The sequence below is a fragment of the Schistocerca gregaria genome, chromosome 2, assembly GCF_023897955.1.
Source record: "Schistocerca gregaria isolate iqSchGreg1 chromosome 2, iqSchGreg1.2, whole genome shotgun sequence".
In the NCBI taxonomy this organism is placed as follows: domain Eukaryota; kingdom Metazoa; phylum Arthropoda; class Insecta; order Orthoptera; family Acrididae; genus Schistocerca; species Schistocerca gregaria.
The window spans coordinates 632821383-632843573 of NC_064921.1; the positions used below are offsets into that span (position 1 = coordinate 632821383).

The following is a 22191-nucleotide window of genomic DNA, read 5'->3' on the forward strand; positions in this document are numbered from 1 at the left end:
ATTAATTTGCTGAACTTCTCAAAGACCTACTCTCCTTCTTCCAATGCCTGCAATGGAAGCACTTTGCCACCCATCCCTCCAATCAAAGCCATTCTAATACCAACTCTGAATCCTACCTTTCCCAGTTCATACAACCATCCAACCATGATCCCCAAACCCTCCCACTTAACCACCCACTGATCACCTTCCAGGAATTCCTTACTTCCAATTTAGTCTCAACATCCTTCCTCAGATCCCTTCTTCAGAACAACAACCTTCCAGCAGAAGAACGGAAAGCGCACACATCCTCAAAACAAATCATGATCTAATCACCCTATCTACAGACAAAGGTTCTACCACTATTGTTATGAATCGCATTGACTACCTGGTAGAAGGCCTTTGCCAGTTATCTGACTCCTCCAGAGTGATCCCATCCCAGAAGCCCAAGGCCATTCCCAAAACATCTCCCCTGAATCTATTTCTTTTTTCTCCTTTATGCACCCCACATATCTACCTTCTACATGTCCCCCAAAACCCACAAAACCAATAATCATGGACGTACCGTTGTAGCTGGTTATTGAATCTCCACTGAAAGAATTTGGCCATTACTGACCAACATCTCCAACGATTTGAACCTAATCTAGCCTCCCATGTCAAAGATACCAACCACTACATTCACCAACTCCACCAGCCCCACACCTTTACCTACTGGATCCTTACAGGTCACTGTTGATGCCACCTCACTCTACACCAACATCCTTCATGCCTATGATCTTACCGTGATTGAACATTACCTTTCCCAATGTCCTCATTACCCACTACCTCATTCCTCATACACCTTACTGACTTTATCCTAACTCACTACTATTTTTATAGTAGGTATACAAACAAATCCACAGCACATCCGTGAACACCTGCATGGCACCCTCCTATGCAACCCTGTTTATGGGCCTGTAGAGGAGAGTTTCCTAGCCTCCCAAAATGCCAAACCCCTAGAGTGGTTGAGGTTTTTTGATGATATCTTCATGATATGGACTTGGAGCCAAGAAACCCTATCTTCGTTCCTTCACAATCTCAGCAACTTCTTTCCCATCCACTTCACCATGTCCTTCCCAACCCAACATGCCATCTTCCTGGACATTGACCACCTCTTCTCTGATGGCTCCGTCCATACCTCAGTCCACATTAAACCCACCAACCACTAACAGCACTTCTATTTCAACAGCTGTCATCTCTTCCTCACCAAAAAATTGCTCCCATAAAGGCCTTCACAGACAGACACCTCCCTGCCATTCCCATTCAAAAACCTAATCCTCCCACTACCCCCCCCCCCCCCCCCCCCAGAGCCAGCCACAAAAGTGCCCCATTCGTCACCCAACACCACAATGGACTGGAGCAACTGAACTACATCCTTTGCCAGGACTTTGATTAGTCATCATCAAGCTCTGAAATGATGGACATCCTACCCAAGATCCTTCCCACCCCTCCGAAAGTGGTGTTCCATTGCCCATCCAATGGTCACAACATCCTAGTCTATCCCTATGCCACTCCCAGTCCTACCCCTCGCTACAAGGATCATATCCCTGTGGAAGAACCAGGTGCAAGACCTTCCCAGTCCACCCAGCCAGCACTTCTTATTCCAGTTCTGTCACTGCCTTATCCTACTACACCAGAAGTCACGTCATTGCAAAAGCAACCATGCCCTATAGGAGCTTGGTTGTAATCATTACACAGCTTTTTATATTTGTATGACTACCAGCCAAGCAGTGCAGCAGGATGAATAGTCACCACGAAACTGTACCCAAGAGCCAAGGAGACCACCCCGTGGCACAATATGAGCTGAACACAACATTCTTGATTTCAATGGCTGCTTCACTACCTGAGGCATCTGGATCGTCCCCTTCACCACCAGCTTTTCTAAACTGCACAGATGTGAGTTGTCGTCACAACACATTCTCACATCCTCCACTCACAGAATTATCCCATCCTAAACCTATGGTGACATACTGTCGACACAGCCTCGATCCAATAGTCTTCATCCCCTCAGTTGTATCACCTCCTCCACATTTTCATTTCCCGCCCTCTGCCATTGCACCTGCCCCATCTTACCCCTTCCTTGCTCTTCTCCTTTTTCACTCCCTGTCCCCCTCCCCACCTCCCTGCCCCTCCCAGTGCAGTGAGTGTGTTAGTCTTTTCCCTGCATGCTCCACCAGACAGCACTCTTTCCTCCTCCCACCCGTACATTGCAGTCCCTTGCACTTCCCTACCCCTCCTGATTGCTATTTCCATTCGCAGTGAGAGGTGCATTATAGTTTGAGCTGCCGTAGATTGTAGTCGTGTAGAAGACGTGTGCTTTTGTGTGTGAATGAATGATTGTGTGTGTGTGTGTGTGTGTGTGTGTGTGTGTGTGTGTGTGTTTCATTTTCTGAGAAAGTCTGTGGCAGAGAGCATGTGTAAGTATCTTTTAGTTATGCCTGGCTGCAACTTCAAGTGTCATCTTTACATTAGTAGCAGTCTATCTTTCCTTATATTGTTACATCAATAGTGATATTAATGTGATGTTAAGATCTTCAACACCTGTTGTGACTTCACATATACAATATCTTCTGAATTTTCTTTTGTGGTAACAGTAATGTAAATGCTTATGATTCAGATTCACTCTGTGATAGACTGCAAAGGTAAAGGTACTACCAAGGGCATCCATACCAAGGTGCTATGTCCCACCCGCCTAGCTCTCAGGTAAATGGAAAAATATAGCTTAGTCAAGTGTTTTTCTTTCATGAAAATTAGTATCCACACACAACTTTCAACTTTTAGTGGCTACTTGCCATGTCCCCCCCCCCCCCCCCCCCCCCCCACTCTTGCTGTCCCACTACCCACTGTTGTATGGGCACACTTGAGTTCTAATTTTAAAAAATCAGTTGCAGTATGCTCTAAAAAGAACTGTGAAGTCCATGGCAAGTGATACTGCCCATTGTACCACATTTTAGGGTTTTTTCCCATTCCATTCACATATGGAGCACAGGAAGAATGCTACTTAAATACCCTTGATTGTGCTGTAACTTCTGGAAGCTCACCTTTGTGGTGTTTGAGATTGTAGTACATTCTTAGACTTCTCATTTAATACTAGATCTTGAAACTTTGTAAGCAAGTTTTGTATGGTAGTTGATGTTTATTTTCAAGTGTGTGTGTGTGTCTGCGTTTTTCAGGATTTCTGTTACATTCTCCTGTTGGTCAAACAAATATGTAACCATTCCTGCTGCTTTTCTTTGTGTACATTAACATCCCCTGTTAGTCCTATTTGGCATAGGTCTCACACACTTAGCAATGTTCCAGGATGGGTTGCACTATTGATTTGTGGGGAATCTCTGTCAGTTATTAAAGAGTAGAATAACATAATTTCTTCATAATACTAATAAGCGTAATAATAATAATAGTAACAATAACAGTAATAAAACTCAGGTTTCATAATTTTGTGGTAGACACTGAAAATATATGGCTGGCTCAGTTGTTAGAACATTGCTTGCAAAACCAGAAAAATTGCCTTAAGGATGCAGTTGGCAATACAGTTTGTACCAAGAAAGTTCACTTCAAATTGGTTTTATAAATTACACCAAAAAACTAGGAAGATTAATAAATCATGTAGAGATAAAATTCTTCTCAAGCACTGCTCAATGTTTACTACTCTAAGGAAAGTAATTTATGAGTGTGTCTGTCTTTCTTTTCTAGTCATCAACTTGGACATCAAAGCAAGTAATTTTGGGCCTGGAAATAAAAATTATGAGCGAGTGTTTTGGTGTTTAAAGAACTGTTTCAATGTGAAGTTTGATATTCTCTTAGCATGGGACCCTCCAGGTAATATTTCATTGAGTTTTGATTCATTAATTAATTAAAATGTGTACCTTAGTTTCACGATAAATTGTGCAAAACATGATTTATATTTTATGTTTGTAATAGTATACATTTCACATATGAATATTCTATACAAATTTAATTTATTTATTGTCTGTCATAGTGAATTTAAACTTGTTATTCAGTTTACTTATAGATGTTTTCAATATTGTAACATGTAGATGTCTACGTTAGTATCCAGTTTTATCTCATGTAAAACATTCTGTCAAATGCCTTGGAACATACTATTCCCATTGCTTTTATTAGAGGGATTGATGACTGCATATCTTGAATATGCGCTCTCTCTCTCTCTCTCTCTCTCTCTCTCTCTCTCTCTCTCTCTCTCTCTCTCTATATATATATATATATATATATATATATATATATATATATATATATATACTTCCACATGGGAAAAATATATTAAAAACAAAGATTCCAAGACTTACCAAGCGGGAAAGTGCCAGTAGATAGGCACAGTGAATAAAACACACACACAGAATTTCGAGCTTTCACAACCGGCAGCTGCTTCGCCAGGAAAGAGGGAAGGGAAAGGAAAGATGAAAGGATGTGGGTTTTAAGGGAGAGGGTAAGGAGTCATTCCAATCCCGGGAGCGGAAAGACTTACCTTAGGGGGAAAAAGGACAGGTGTACACTCGCACACACACACATATCCATCCGCACATACACAGTCACAAGCAGACCTCTCCTTCCCTCTTTCCTGAAGAAGCAACCGTCGGTTGCGAAAGCTAGAAATTTTGTGTGATTGTTTGTGTGTTTTATTTATTGTGCCTGTCTACTGGCGCTTTCCCGCTTGGTAAATCTTGGAATCTATGTTTTTAATAAAGCAGAAAAGCAGCACTTTGAAAACAGTGATGGTTCCTCCACTTGAGATTCCTTAGATGCAATTTTCCCTGATATGTTAAACTAAGCATTTATGCAACTTTACACAAAATGCTATCAGCTACTGTATATTGTGGCCAAATATGTGCTAGCTCAGCTATTTCTCATCATCACTGACACTAATACCTATATTACATGTCTTTGGAGTGGTGAAAGAATTAATTTGGAGCAGTGATTGTGAAACTTCCTTTGTAAAGGGAAATTTTAAAATGGAACTTAAGATTTCTGTTTTAAAATTTGAACAATTTAGTTTAGGCTTTACTGTGACTACTATTGATATCAAATGAAACAAGTTTACTATCACTAGTCACTGGTTATTTATACGCACAATGTGTTTCAGATGTCCTTCCTCTGTCATAATACACTCTTAAGAGGGGGAAAGAATCCAACAACAACACACCATGAAGGAATTATCCAAATGGGACAGGAATCAGTAGCCCCCAGGGGGTCCACAACTCTTTTATGGATATGTGTGTGGCGAGCACGGGACCCCAAACTAGTGCGGCTCTCTTTCCTTTCTGGGCTGCATACCTTCCTTTTCCACGTCCTTCCACACCCCCATCCGCCCCCCACTCCCCCTCACCTCTGCCCCTTCCCTTCTCCTTCTCCCCCTATGGGAGTATGTTTCATGCCTATGTCTGAAGACGGACACTTGTAACTGTAAGACAGTCTCTCTTCTTTGATTTCTGTGCTGGAAAGTCTCTGTCCTCCCTTTGTCCTTCTCTTTTCCTTGCCTCTTCTCTTTACCCTCTTCTTCACTGTGGTGTTTGAGACCTCTCTTCTTTCCTTTTCTTTGTCCCTCCCTTTCTCTTTCTTTCCTCCCTGTGCGTGTCTGTGGGCCGACCCACGCATTCCCACGCATAGCCAGTGACGGGGTAATGCGTAATTCCCCACCCTGGATAGACAGGTAGGACACGTACGTACCCCCTGGTAATGGCCAGGCCCAGGAAGGGGTGATTACCTGAGCTAGTACCTTCCAAACGTGCCGATTGGTCCCTCTGTCCATTTCTCAGGAGGTGTGACCTGAGGTGTGAACAGTCACCTAAGGTGGGAGTGCCCTCAGAGCGAGCCCCCACAAGGAAGGAGCACGCCATCAGAGAAGCCGGTAATCATGGGGGGATACTTCTGCAATGGTTTCCTCTACATCTGCCATTTCTGCTCACAAGCAAAAGTTAAATGAGTCTCAGCCATGGACAATTCTTCCATCAGTGCCACAGTTCCTTGTTGTGTCTTGATCGGACGAAGGTCAAGACTTCTCCACAGTCAACCTTTTCATTATTCAGAAAGGTATCAATACAATTGCAGGTCCTTTGAAGTCTTGTTCCCAATTACAAAATCACCTTGTTGTTAGAAACAGTCGGTGCCCTCCAGGCACAAAAATTGCTGCAAACTTCGCTGCTAGACACCTTCCCTGTCCGGGTGGATGCGCACTGCACTTTGAATTCATCACGCGGGGTGGTTTATACTTGCTCACTCAACGGATTGCCCAACTAGTAAATTCGAAACTACCTGTCTGACCATGGCGTAACGGCTGCACATAGAGTTACGCAAGGGTTTACAAAGACTTGGTTCCAACCCGTACTATCTTCTTGACATTTGACAGATTTCAACTTCCATCGAACATTAAACCAGCCTATGAGATAATTTCAGTTCGCTTTTACATCCACAACCCTACATGTTGCTATTGGTGTCAGCAGTTTAATCATACTAGCCAGTCGTGTTGCAGTCCGGCCAAATGCGTTACGTGTGGCAAGGATGCCCATGAGGGTGCTTGTCCACCTCCATCCCCTCGTTGCATCAACTGTATGGGCGACCATGCTGCTTTCTCTAGAGATTGCCCCATTTTCAAAGATGAACGTCTTATTCAGGAAATCGGAGTGAAGGAAAAGGTGTCTGCATTTGCTGCTCATAAGTTATTTGCCAATTGAAAGCCTACTGTGCCTCCAGCAGATAAATATAGCACTGTCCTTGCATCTCCTCAGCCTACTAAGGAGGTAGCAACACAGACTTTTGATCTCACCTTTAGTGCCACTGTCGTCAGATTGGCCAGCACAAAGATCACCTTTCAACCTCCCCACTATCACCTGCTCACTCTACGGCTCACCCTTCATCGGCTTCTGCTAAATCACGAGCCCCAAAATCAGACACCAGGAGTTCCAAAAAAGAGCCTACTCGTGAAGATTTTTTACGTACCCTGACTTCACAACCATCGATTCCTCCCTCATCTCATCGTCCTGTTTCCAAGAAGGCTCATAAGAAACCTAGTTCCTCTCCTTCTCCGCTATGGCGTGTCTCATCTACAGTACCACCTGGCGGTAACCACCCTAGGGCGTCATCCATGTCACCGAGGTGTACTGCTGGCGGCTAATCAACCGGCCGATTGCTGGTGGCAGGAGCTGCTCCCAAACAACCTGTGGATCAGGATCTTCTGCCTGTGGCTGAATGCAGTTCCATGCTGTCGGCCGCCGGCTCTCAGCAGTCGTTGAGTTGAGAGCAACCGTGGTAAGATTCTTCCCTTTTCTGTCCACCTTATGTCAATTATCCATTGGGATATCTGTGGCATTGGAGCCAATCGGTATGAATTGTCGGTCCTCTTACATTCCTACTTGTCTTCAGGAAACAGAGCTGCGTCCCCACAATCACTTTCTTTTCCCTCATTTTCAGTCAGTCCGATTTGATCTCCCCTCTGTTAATGGCACTCCAGCACATGGGAGACTTAACGATTCTTCTCCATGATACTGTCCATCATCACCCAATCCCCTTAAACAGTTCCTTCCAAGCTGTTGCTGCCCATCTTTCCCTTTCTGGATACACCTTCTCTCTTTGTACTGTATACATTCCATCGTCCACATTGATGGCAAGAACTGATCTCCTTCATCTCCTTGGTCAGCTCCCACCCCCCTATTTGTGGTTGGGGACTTCAATGCCCACCCGACTTTGGGGATCTCTGCATCCTTGTCCATGATGCTCCCTATTGATTAATGTCTTCCACCAAGTGGATCTTGTTTGCCTCAACACTAGGGAACCTACATTTTTGTCTGCCTCCACAGCGAATTTCCCTCATTTGGAACTTTCAGTTGGTACTGTTCAGCTAGCTCGGCACTTTCAATGGTTTGCTCTTGCTGATACACACTCAAGTGACAATTTTCCATGTGTCTTTTGATTGCAGCCACAACTGCCATCTACACACCCAATACTCTGGAAGTTTGTCCAAGCCGATTGGACATTCGATGGCGGTCACTTTCCTAATGTTAACGATCAGGTCACTCATGTTACAGAAGTTATTCTTACAGCCGCAGAACATTCAATACCTCGCACCTCCGATTTGCATCCAACTGTATCCGCTATAAGCAGTTACGTGCGTGATGCTGTCGTGTCATCCACGATAGCAAGAAGGCAAGCTGGGACTTCTTTACTAGCTCTTTCAACACCTTCACTCCCTCCTCAGAAGTTTGGAGTCAAATCCAATGGTTATCTGGCGCGTCTAGTTTCTCCCAGATTCTGGGCTCACTGTTGCGCATGATACCTTAGTGGACCCCGTCGCAGTTTCTAACTCATTGGGTCAACACTTTGCTGAGATTTCAAGCTCTTCAAATTACCCGCCAGCCTTTCTCCTGAATAAATGTGCAGTGGAAGTGCAACCTCTTGCTTTCTCCTCTCAAAATAGCGAAAACTATAATACTGTTTTCTCCTTGCGGGAACTCCAACACGCATTTCTTTTCCTCGCTCGTCTGGCCCAGGACTGGATGGTATCCACATCCAAATGTTGCTGCATTTATCATATCATAGTCTGCATTACCTCCTTCGACTTTATAATTGAATTTGGACTGACAGTATTTTTCCCAGAAGATAGCGGGAAGCTATCATTGTTCCTGTTCCAAAACCTGGAAAGGACAAACATTTCTCCTCTAGCCATCGCCCCCATTTCTCTCACAAGTAGGGTATGTTAGGTTTTGGAGCGTTTGGTGAATTGCCATTTAGCCTGGTGGCTGGAGTGCTGGAGTCCTGAAGCCTTTTAACACCTGCCCAATGCATCTTCAAGGATGTCTCGATCACCTCCACTCATGGAGCATCGAAACCAGCTTCCGCTTTTCTCCCAGTAAGACCGTTTGTGTCAGTTTTTGGCGTCATACGGAGTTTCGTCCGCCTTCCCTACATCTAGGCCCTGTCAACCTTCCGTTTGCAGTTGTTACTAAATTCTTGGGTCTTATGTTTGACAGAAAACAGTGCTGGTCCTCCCACGTTTCTTATCTTTCGGCTCACTGTTTGCAAATCTGTCAACAACCTCTGTGTTCTGAATGGTACCTCCTGGGGAGCAGACCGAGTGGTCCTTCTCCACCTCTTATCGCTGAAAATTGAACTATGGAAGCATAGTTTACTCCTCTGCTTGGCTGTCTGTTCTTCGGCATGTCGACTCTGTCCACCACCTTGGATTGTGTTTAGCATCTGGAGCTTTTTACACCAGCTCTGTGGAAAGCCTTTATGCTGAGACTGCTGAACCTCCGCTGTCCAATTGGTGAGCTGTCCTTCTAAGTCGTTATGCTAGCCATCTGTCTTGGATTTAGGGTATGCAGGCTGCCCTTTGTCTCTTCTACCACTAGGAGTCCGCTTCCGTCATCTGCTACGTTCTCTTTCTTTCCACTTTCCTAAAACATTCTTGATAATTTGGGGTACAGCACTGCCTTGGCTCTGCCCCCAGACCTGCCTACTCCATGACCTTGGTCAGCTTCCCAAGAATGGTACCCCTTCTCTCGTTTATCATCAGGCATTTGCTGCTCTCTGCGCACAAATGAAGGATGTCACATTTATTTACACTGATGGCTCAGAAACATCATTTGGTTTTGGGAGTGCCTATATTGTTCACGACACCCCTGATCGATTTTGGCTTCCCGACCAGTGTTTGATTTTTACTGTGGAGCTGTCAAATACATCCGTTGCCATCAGTGGATACCGTATATTATATGCTCAGATTCGCTCAGCTCTCTCCTCAGTCTGCAATCTCTTCACCCTGTCCACCCTCTGGTACACCGGATTCAGGACTGCCTGCACTTGCTCCACTTGGGGAACATCTCTGCGGCATTCCTCTGGATCCCAGGACACATTGGTATCTGTGGAAACGAGGTGGCTGATATAGCAGCCAAGGCGGCAGTCTCTATTCTTCAGCCTGCTGTTTGCATGGTTCCCTTCACTGACCTACAGCGTGTTTTATGTCGTCATGTTGCTCTTTTATGGCATGCACATTGGTCTACATTTCCCAATAATAAGTTGCAGCCGGCCGGAGTGGCCGTGCGGTTCTAGGTGCTACAGTCTGGAGCCGCGTGACCGCTACGGTCGCAGGTTCGAATCCTGCCTCAGGCATGGATGTGTGTCTTGTTCTTAGGTTAGTTAGGTTTAAGTAGTATTAAGTTCTAGGGGACTGATGACCACAGCAGTTAAGTCCCATAGTGCTCAGAGCCATTTGAACCAATAAATTGCAACATGAAAGCTCTTCCCTGTGCTTGGACCTCTTCCTCCTGAACTCGTCATTGGGAGGAGGTAATTTTAACTAGACTCTGGATAGGGCACTGTCATCGACATCTTTTAAGTGGCAATCCTCCCCCACTTCGTCCCCACTGCTCTCAGCTATGGACGGTGAGACACCTTTTACTTGAGTGCCCTTATTTTACTCTGCTACATGCCCGTCTACAGCTGTCACCTGACATATCTTCAATCTTAGCGGATGACATGTGCTCTGCTGATCGCGTCCTCGAAAACAACCCCCCCCCTTCTGTAGTGGTTTTCTAAGCTTTCCTTTTGCTTTTTATTTTCCCCACGTTTTGAGTTTTGCTCCCATTGCCGGTGATTTCCAGTTTTTCTTTATTTTTTTATTTTTTTAACCTTTCCCTAAGCAACAGACTGGGTGCTAATGACCATAGCAGTTTTGTGCCCTAAAACCAAAAACAAAACAAAGAGAAAGGGAGAATCAGTAGATCTGGTGCACATGTACAAACAAAGAAAAGATTACTATTTCAGAACAATTGGATGATATATTCAAGAGAAAGAGTATCATAAATTGAAAAAGTCAATAATGTAGTGCTCACCCTGGACCCTTACACAAGCAGTTATTCAGCTTGACATTGATGGAGAGAGTTGTTGGATGCCCTCCTGAGAGATATCATGTCAAATTCTGTCCAATTCGTGCCTTAAATCATCAACTCCCTGATCTGGTTTGAGGGCCCCGGCCATGATGCTCCAAACATTCTCCATTGGGGAGAGATCCAGCAATCTTGCTGGCCAAGGTAAGGTTTGGCAAGCACTAAAACAAGGGGTAGAAACTCTTACCATATGCAGGCAGGTGTTACTTTACTGAAATGTGAGCCCTAGATGACTTATCATAAAAGGCAACAAAATGAGGCATAGAGTATTGTCAATGAAATGCTATAGTGTAAGGCTGACTACTAAAGGTGTTCTGCAGTGTATGAAAAGAAATGGCACCCAAACTGTCATTCCTGGTTGTCGGGCCATATGGTGGACGACTGTCAGGTTGGTATCACACCATTCTCTGCGGTCTCTCCAGACTCATATTTCCCAGTTATCGGGGCTCAGTTCGAAGCAGGACTGAGCGCTGAACACAATGTTACTCCATTCAGTTAGATTCCAGGCCAAAGACGTCTCTGGAGACATCCTGGACAGTATTGGGATACCAATCTGATTATCCCATAAGGCTTGACAACCAGGAGTGATTGTCTGGTGTGCCATTTCTTTACCTAGTAGGACCCCTTTGGTTTTCAAGTGCGAGAGTTTCTACTCCCCCTTGTCTTTGTGCCTGCCAAACCCTATCTTGACCAGTAAGACATTGAGAACATTAGGAGCATTATGGATAGGACCCTCCAAGCAGCTCACAATTTTAATGGTCTAATGTGCCATGCCAGTTGGATAGATTTTGGTGCAATATCACTTAGGAGGACACTCCAAAAACTGTATCAAGCAATGCCAAGCTGAATAACTGCTCAGATATGGGGTGGAGGTGGATCATTGCGTTATTGAAATGTTCAATTTGTGAAGCTATTTCTCTTGAATAAATCATCCAAATTTTCTGAAGTTGTAATCAGTTGTTTGTCTGGACATGAACATCACATCTACTCCTTTCTGTCCCATTTGCATAAATCCTCCATGAAGCATCATTCTTCTTCTTCTTCTTCTTCTTCTTCTTCTTCTTCTTCTTAGACTGTATTAATCCATTCAATGATGGAGATTCAGACGTTTCAAATGTGTTGTGAATATAGATAAACAGTGACTGATGATAATACACTTGTTGTTTAATTTGTTCCTGCTTTTACTCTGCCATCCTTGATATCAGTTCATGTGGCATCCATGAATATCTGTATGCCAACTTTCAAGCTACAATGAGTGACCCTAAATGTATGACCTTAATATCTTTGGATTTTTTGAGAGATCTTTCAGTAAGATTCTGAGTCTATTTGAGCAGCAATCCGAAACAGTCATGTGCATTGTCAAAATGGCATTCAGGCAATGCTGCTGAATATCTCCAATGGTTACTGACCAGCAGGATGCTATTCAATCAGCAGTTGAAATGATCAACATGAAACATGTCTGAAGATTTTTCTCAAGCTGCTCCAAACTTATACTTTGCATTAAGCTGCTATTTTATCTTGTACTTTACACGTATCTACTGAGAGTCACTTAGTCTGTCGTAGTAGAGTGTTCTTCAACTTAAGTAATTCCCATATTTTAAATTTATCTTCAAATGTGGTATTCCAGTGAGGAAAAGAAATAAACTTGATGGTAGAAACTACTTCCATTGCAATGAGTAAATTATTATTAAAAGGTTTAATAACTTACGTATTTTTAAACTGATAATCCTCTGCACCTGTGAAACTTATACTTATCAACAATATAGTGCATTGGTGGTCAGTATTAGATAATTTTGCTACCTATAAGTGATTAGCTGCATAAATCCACATTTTTATTTGGTAAATATCTAGAAGTTTTATGATATTGTTCCTTCTAGTCAGTTTATTCCACTTTTTATTTCTAATGTGGGAGTCATTGTATCCTGGCATCATTACTTATCTATTTTCCATGACTTCAATCTCTGTTGTCACAGAGTGAGATATCTTATATTAAGCAGTTCTCTGTAATGAAGTGCTCTGTGCAGAAGGGTTAATGTAATACACATACAGTTCTGTGAAAATAGTCTCTTTACTTCCTGTTGTTGTTGTTGTGGTCTTCAGTCCTGAGACTGGTTTGATGCAGCTCGCCATGCTAGTCTAGCCTGTGCAAGTTTCTTCATCTCCCAGTACCTACTGCAACCTACATCCTTCTGTATCTGTTTAGTGTATTCATCTCTTGGTCTCCCTCTACAATTTTTACCCTCCATGCTGCCCCCCAATACCAAATTGGTGATCCCTTGATGTCTCAGAACATGTCCTACCAACCGATCCCTTCTTCTAGTCAAGTTGTGCCACAAACTTCTGTTCTCCCCAATCTTATTCAATACCTCCTCATTAGTTATATGATCTACCCATCTAATCTTCAGCATTATTCTGTAGCACCACATTTAGAAAGCTTCTATTCTCTTCTTGTCCAAACTAGTTATCGTCCATGTTTCACTTCCATATATGGCTACACTCCATACAAACACTTTCTGAAACGACTTCCTGACACTTAAATCAGTACTCAATGTTAACAAATTTCTCTTCTTCAGAAACGCTTTCCTTGCCATTGCCAGTCTACATTTTATATCCTCTCTAGTTCGACCATAATCAGTTATTTTGCTCCCCAAATAGCAAAACTCCTTTACTACTGTGTCTCATTTCCTAATCTAATTCCTTCAGCATCACCCGACTTAATTCGACTACATTCCATTATCCTCGTTTTGCTTTTGTTGATGTTCATCTTATATCCTCCTTTCAAGGCACTATCCTTTCTGTTCAACTGCTCTTCTAAGTCCTTTGCTGTCTCTGACAGAATTACAATGTCATCGGCGAACCACAAAGTTTTTATTTCTTCTCAATGGATTTTAATACCTACTCTGAATTTTTTTTGTTTTTGTTTCCTTTATTGCTTGCTCAATATACAGATTGAATAACATCGGGGAGAGTCTACAACCCTGTCTCACTCCCTTCCCAACCACTGCTTCCCTTTCATGTCCCTTGACTCTTATAACTGCCATCTGGTTTCTGGACAAATTGTAAGTACCCTTTCGCCCCCTGTATTTTACCTCTGTCACCTTCAGAATTTGAAAGAGAGTATTCCAGTCAACATTGTCAAAAGCTTTCTCTAAGTCTACAAATGCTAGAAACGTAGGTTTGAATTTCCTTAATCTATCTTCTAAGATAAGTTGTAGGGTCAGTATTGCCTTGCATGCTTCAATCGGCTTATCCTAGTTTTTCCATTCATCTCTAGAGAATTTGCATTAGTATTTTGCATTCGTGACTTCTTAAACTGATTGTTCGGTAATTTTCACATCTGTCAATACCTACTTTCCTTGGGATTGGAATTATCATATTCTTCTTGAAGTATGAGGGTATTTTTGGCCTGTCTCATAAATCTTGCTCACCAGATGGTAGAGTTTTGTCAGGACTGGCTCTCCCAAGGCCATCAGTAGTTCCAATGGAATGTTGTCTACTCCGAGGGCCTTGTTTCGACTCAGGTCTTTCAGTGCTCTATCAAACTCTTCATGCAGTATTGTATCTCCCATTTCATCTTCATCTACATCCTCTTCCATTTCCATAATATTGTCCTCAAGTGCATCGCCCTTGTATAGACCCTTTATATACTTCTTCCACCTTTCTGCTTTCCCTTCTTTGCTTAGAACTAGGGTTTCCATCTGAGCTCTTGATATTCATACAAGTGGTTCTCTTTTCTCCAAAGGTCTCTTTAATTTTCCTGTAGGCAGTATCTATCTTACCCCTAGTGAGATAAGCCTCTACATCCTTACATTTGTCCTCTAGCCATCCCTGCTTAGCCATTTTGCACTTCCTGTCGATCTCATTTTAGAAACGTTTGTGTTCCTTTTTGCCTACTTCATTTACTGCATTTTTATATTTTCTCCTTTCATCAATTAAATTCAATATTTCTTCTGTTACCCAACGGTTTCTACTAGCCCTCGTCTTTTTACCTACTTTATCCTCTGCTGCCTTCACTACTTCATCTCTCAAAGCTACCCATTCTTCTTCTACTGTATTTCTTTCCCCCATTCCTGTCAATTGTTCTCCGTATGCTCTCCCTGAAACTCTGTACAACCTCTGGTTCTTTCAGCTTATCCAGATCCCATGTCCTTAAATTCCCACCTTTTTGCAGTTTCTTCAGTTTTAACCTACAGGTCATAACCAATAGATAGTGGTCAGAGTCCACATCTGCCCCTGGAAATGTCCTAAAATTTAAAACCTGATTCCTAAATCTCTGTCTTACCATTATATAATCTATCTGATACCTTTTAGTATCGCCAGGATTCTTCCATGTATACAACCTTCTTTTATGATTCTTGAACCAAGTATTAGCTATGATTAAGTTATGCTCTGTGCAAAATTCTACCAGACGGCTTCCTCTTTCATTTCTTCCCCCCAATCCATATTCACCTACTATGTTTCCTTCTCTCCCTTTTCCTACTGACGAATTCCAGTCACCCATGTCTATTAAATTTTCGTCTCCCTTCACTACCTGAATAATTTCTTTTATCTCATCATAGATTTCCTCAATTTCTTCATCATCTGCAGAGATAGTTGGCATATAAACTTGTACTACTGTAGTAGGCATGGGGTTTGTGTCTATCTTGGCCACAATAATGCGTTCACTATGCTGTTTGTAGTATCTTACCCGCACTCCTATTTTTTATTCATTATTAAACCTACTCCTGCATTACCCCTATTTGATTTTGTATTTATAATCCTGTATTCACCTGACCAAAAGTCTTGTTCCTCCTGCCACCGAACTTCACTAATTCCCACTATATCTACCTTTAACCTATCCATTTCCCTTTTTAAATTTTCTAACCTACCTGCCTAACAAATTAAAGTTTCTTTTAGTTTGGTTCAAACTGAACATTGTATGCAGGTACCTATTAAAATCAGCCCCAATATTAAAACAGATGTGTGTGTGCAAACAGTGAGTAGGTAGTGTCTACAAAGTAATACTAATAATGAATGAAAATACCAACATTTTATCATCAACAAATATTTTCTTATGAATGCCCTGTCTTCATTCATTTGTTCTTATTCAAATATTTAATAAGTTTCTGGACTAATTTGCAAAAGATAAATAATACTCATGTTAACCAAACACTAAATAGTCATGAAAAATGGAAGATTGTTAATATTTCTCTAGAAGATAGTCTTGGGTGGTGACTAAGCTGCTTTGGCTGAAATAAAACTCCATGAAATGTGCGACATCAATTTAGGTTAATCACACTCTTTGTCAGTTTTACACTAATAATAATAATAATAATAATAATAGAAATTATTGTAACAGATTTTCATAATGTGAGTAAACTCTGTGCTTCACATGTGATTATATTTTGAAAAGCAGTGTGGATAATACCCTCACTGTAACTACATTCCGGAGTTAATATTTGTGAAAGTTTCAAGACGACAATACCTGAATATGGAATATGCTGTCATATTAATGTGACAGATAACAATATTTTGAAAAGGATAGTTGCTACTCAGCTTATAGTCGAGATGCTGAGTCACAGATAGACACAACAGTAAGACTGTCAGAAAGTGAGCTTTCGGCCAACAAGGCCTATGTCGGAAATAGACAAAACACACACACACACATACACACACACACACACACACACACACACACACACACACACACACACGCATGACCAGTCTCTGGTCTCTGGCTGTTGAAGCCCAACTGTGACAGCAACACATGATGGGAGAGGCAAGGCAATCGGGTGGTGGCGGAAAGGAGAAGGCTAGGATGAGGAGGGGGAGGGATAGTAGGGTAGGGGTGGGGGACAGTAAAGTGCTGTTTGTGGGAACATACAGGGCTGAGGTGGAGAGGGTAGTACAGCCAGGTGCAGTTGGGATGTATTTGCTGTCTCCTTTACCACTACCCCCATCCCCCTCCCCCACTCCATGTAGCCTCCCGACTGCACAAAGCTGCCCTACTCTCTCTCCACCTCATCCCTGTGCACACCCACAAGTGGCACTTTACTGTACCCCTCTCCTATCGTGCTATTCCTCCCCCTCCATGCCCCAGCCTCCTCTTTACCTCCACCATCCAATTGCATTTCTTATCAGGTGCTGCTCCTCACAGTCTCGTCTCAGCAGCCAGACACTGCGGTAATGTGTGTGTGTGTATTTCCAATGAAAGCCTTGTTGACCAAAAGCTCACTTTCTCATAGTCTGTTTGTTGTGCTTATCTGCAATTCAGCATCTCTGCTGTATGTTGAGTAGCAACTAACGTTTTTGCATAATATTATTACATTCAGTCCAGATTTTTCCATTGTTTAATGTAAAAGATAACTTGTTCAAATAAAGTACAGCATAAATGAAGATGCTGTATATCAAATATAACCAATACCATTTGAAGATCTGAGGAAATGTCAGATTGCTTCATACAGTATCACTAAAATTGTTTGTTTCTGGTTGCAGGCATCAGATCTTTTTTTTTTTCAGTTTCTAATTAAAGATGTGATGAGTTGGATCTTTTTGTTACTCTTTCCACTCTTTCCTAGTCAGTTGTAATGAAAAACAAAACCTTCTTGAAACACTGACTTATGTGTACAGAAGTGAGATTTGCTACATGTTTCCATCCATTAGTGATTGCCACCCCCGGTGTATGGAGAACAAATGAAGAACTTAGAAAATTCACAGTACGTCTCAAATGACACAAAAACAGTGTTCAAGCAGTGCAAAAATTCTATACTTTGTAACACACATGCACAGAGAAATCAATTTGTGAACTGCCAGGAACTACCAAGGATTTGCTGCTTGATCAAACTCTCCACTATGGTAATAATAGAATGCTTCACACATTTGAGAGCCAAGCACGTTTCATTCAGCATCTTTCTAGTTTGTTTTAGACATTTTATGCAGTAGACACCATTTCTCTAAGTTCTTTTACTGATCCTGTATACCATGGAGATTCCCTTTCATCACAAACTGTTCAGGTATGTGCATGTCTGTCTAGAAAATTTTCCAAGTGCCTCCTGGAGGTGGGGGGGGGGGGGGCTGTGTCACTGCTGCTTCATTATCTAGTTTACTGAGCACAGTACTATTTACTGGACACATATATCTTTCTGCATGTTTTATTTGCCCTATATACTTTATTAACCATTGTTGCTACAACTACCTTATACACATTGATATTATTTATTAAGGAGGTCAGATCTATTTGTTGCTATTGGATCTGATCTACATTTCTTTGCAAAACTAAAGTACAAGATAGGTAAAGTAACATGACATATTAACAACTCAATGGAGATGGATGAAAGTGTGGGAGCATGTTACCAGAGGTCTCCCCAAGTCATGCACATATAGCTGGATGCCACATGGTGTTAGGTCAGCATGACTGTAGTGCCAAATGGAACTGGCACCACAGCACAAGGCAGTTGAAAGATATGAATGCCTTAAACAGTCTGCTCCAAGTAGTTTTCAGAGAAGGTATTTAGAATTACTTTTTCGAATGTCTTGTCATGTCCTCTATTTAAAAAATTGTAATCATCCCAATCAATTGGTTGAGGATTAAGGTCTCTTCCAGTGATGATCATATAATTGAGGAACATATGTTTTAGTCAGATACAGTTTTTTCTAATGTTATTGGTTACAACTAGGGGTGGTTCTGGGGACTGATTGAAGGATCCAATTATAAGTTTATGCCCATGCTTTAGACCGTGTCTTGTCCAAACAATTTGTATCTTAGAGAATTTGAATTCTTTTCTACTATGTCAAACATGCCACCTCAGTTTCTGAAATCTTATCCTTTTGATATGGATTTAGTTTTATCCCAAAAATCTCACTGCTATCAATTCTGGGTTTAACCCAGCTTTATGTAGCTAGTGTTATGTGAGCTCCACTGCTGTTTAGGGTTGCTGCAAACTCTGTGACTTTTTTGTGAATGCATGCACAGTTGATCACAAGAATTATAACAGTCTCATGCTATTTTTAGGGAGGTCATTTCTTTTGTTTTATGCTAATACTTTGAGATTTCTTCCACAACCTTCATTATTTGAAATGGATAAAGAATCACATGGTCTAAAATAGCTTTGTGTACGCTCAAAACACAATCAGTCACCTTTGATGTGTGGTCTACCCCTGAGCTATTTAGGTGGCCCCTATAATTCCCAACAGTACAGAGGAAATTTAGGAAGTTGCAGCCTATCATGTCTGAGAACCTCAGAAGCTCCTTGTTCAAATATTCTTCTGTATTTGTATTTTAATGTATTGTATGTAACTGGGTACTTAGAAACGATGGAGAGGCTTTGTCCCCGCCGTAGCCTGCAGTGGTACACAACATGCTACAGCAGTCCACTCACCCCACCATTGCTCACAGCGAACCCAGGATTATAATGTCTCACACCAGACGAGTGTAACCCCAGTGTTTGCGTGGTAAAGTAATGATGGTATCGTGTTGTTCCAGTGTGCACTGTAAAATGCAGCTGGCTGCACCATGTTTCCTCAGTGGCAAGCAGAATAGCTTCCTCGACACACTGAATGAGGCTCCCAGGAATGTATGCTGAGTGTACAAGGTGTTACTTCTTATCCATTGCTGCCATTTCTCTGTGGGGTAGTATTATTTGGCATAATAATAAACTGTAATGAGGCTCACATCTGTTCCATGGAAAACAGATTTAGAAATAAGTTATCAATAACAATATCCTCTTACTCTTATTAGAAATGTTACTGTCAGGAACAAACAAAAGTTGAGTGTCAGTAGCTCTAAGTGCATCTGCAGTGACATCATCACATTGGTAATCTACAATGGTTAGTTTCAACCCATCACAATGCTAATATCTTTTGGCAGTGTATTTCTTAATGCTTCATCACTGTTGTAGTATTTTTGGAAATAAAAAGCACTATTACTTAAAATTATACAAATTCATCTGTCATCTATATGTTCTTTTCAGTGGAAAATATCTGTCCATCTTCAGTGGCTGCCTACTTTGATGACAAGGGATATAATGTACACCAGTGTAATCCACATTTTTCAAAACGAATTAGCTACAATGTTCCTGTACCTCCTGTGACAGCAAGAAAAGAAGAAGAATCGTCAGAGTATTGTGATGTACTTGAATGGCTTGGAGCCTTTTCAGTTGGAGTAGATCTGTAAGATTTCATTTTACATATTTTTTTTTATTCTCCGTTCACTTCTCAGCCCTGCAGTACATTGCGCCTTCAAAAGCTTAATACATTGTTGCTACAGTTCATAACTTTACATTATTAGTTATATGTTACCAGTATGAATGGGACTTCAGTTAATAAACTGCTGTAACATAACTTTATTTAGAAAATGAATTAGTTACGTACACATGGATGTATTTTCTAAAATAGCTCACAGAGATGCAACAAATAGTAAATGTAACACATTCATTTTGTTCATGATCACTGTGATACAACATTTTATTTATTTATTAACTTATTTATTTGTTTAGTCATTCCAGAGATATTTCAACTATACACATAAACAACAGATGAACAAATTAAACTGTTACTCTAGATTATTCATTACCTGCAAGCAGTGTATCATGTGGCTAGAGCATTCTTAGTATCTACTCGATTATTGTCAAAAAAATTATATGTAAATAGTCACAGCTGATCCATAAACTGAGTTTCACAACACTAACATCGAGGTTCCTGTCACAGAACAGTGTCGCATCATTTCTCTACAACATCTGAATCTAGAATTTAGGTTTGCTATGGGCCAATTGTTTGGAGTCTAGACTGTTTTCATAATTGGGTACCATGAGCAATTATAATAATCTGTAAAATAACAGTAACCAGTTGCATACAGTATCTACGTGTCTTAGCCAGAGTAATTGGAAATACTTCAAAGTTTTTATTAGTACATTGGAAAACATGATTTTGATAACTTCGTGATGACAAATGCAGTTTAAGTGCTATATTGTGAGAGTATGTACACTAGGAGCATTAGCCAAAATGGTGGTATAGAAATGACATATATAGGAGTACAACAACTGAACAGAGCGTAATGAGAATGAGAATTAGGAAAGGAAGTGGAATGGATAAAGATGAAGATGAAATATGTGACTGAAGGAGACAAAAAGGCAGCACAAGAATAAACGTGAAGGAGAGGATAAAATGTTGTTATTGTTTCAGAAAGGTCCTGAAGAATGTATGAGACTGGGGGATGCAAGTACTGTATAGAAATGCAAAATATTTGAAAATTCAAGAATAATGGCAACTAGTTAACAAAATCAAAGTTGAAAAGATAAACATTAAAAAGAAAAGGAAGTAGACATATTGTTTAAAGATTTAACACACAATATATTTTGTGACTTAGTTTCTTCATATTAACAGAATCTTCCATCGGTTCTTGGTAGAACAACATTATAATAATAAATGAAAAGCACCAGTTTGCTTTTGTTCTACAATATTACTTTTATTGTAAATGTAAATGTAATATCTGAAGATGGCCTTGTAAGCCGAAAACCGGTTAGCAATAAAAGTAATATTGTAGAACAAAAGCAAACTGGTGCTTTTCATTTATTAGTTTCTTCATGTTTATTTTTACATCTGTTTTTTGCAAGTCATTGAACAGGGAACGGCAGGGGGAGGGGGTATATGGTGTATCCTCCTGCTATTCCTGCTCTGTTAATGCCAGAATTTCTCTAGTTCTGTGCCTTGATCATTACACAAGAAATGCTTTCGAAGGAGCAAAATGTTTCTGGTCCAACAGGGGTACAAGAACACTCACAAATTTGGAGTGAAGTTTTATGTGATTAATAACAACTTTCGTGTGGCATATCCTATAGAAAGTTGGTGAAAATTTCTGTGACGTTCTCATGCCGACTGACGAAACCTGTGACAAAGCAGACTGCTCTTCAAATCTTCTCTATCTCCATCCTATCTGGTAACGTGCTTGAGGATTGGGAACATTACTCAACAACTAATCAAATGGGGTTTTCCAAGTAACATCCTTCATGGATGAATTAGACATCGTAAGGATTCCTGTTATAAATTTGGTCTATTATCTCCCTACCCACAGCTAAGTTTATGTTTTAACTCCTTAGATTGCTCCAGACAAACTCTCCTATAAACTTGCCAGTTGTCACTGATTCCAGTGAGTGACAGTTAATCATGCAGTCTAATTATATTTAATCTTTTTATTTATGTATGTTGCATCATATTACAGTTATTTTGTGTTGTGTTCACCAAAAGTAGGTGCGCATCATAAATGTTGCAGGAAGTGATCCTCCTGTTACAAATATTCATGCCTAAGTGG

The 22191-nt window shown here is 41.1% G+C and overlaps 1 protein-coding gene across 2 annotated transcripts in view; it reads left to right on the forward strand.

Moving 5' to 3' along the window:
• Positions 1 to 22191, forward strand: part of LOC126334650 (ribonuclease P protein subunit p40-like) — a 216631-nt gene that overhangs the window by 140175 nt on the left and 54265 nt on the right. For both annotated transcript variants that reach the window (XM_049997097.1, XM_049997096.1), the window contains exons 4-5: positions 3709 to 3834; positions 19856 to 20054. In XM_049997097.1, the coding sequence (XP_049853054.1) occupies positions 3709 to 3834; positions 19856 to 20054 (325 nt within the window). The remainder of the gene's footprint in view (positions 1 to 3708; positions 3835 to 19855; positions 20055 to 22191) is intronic.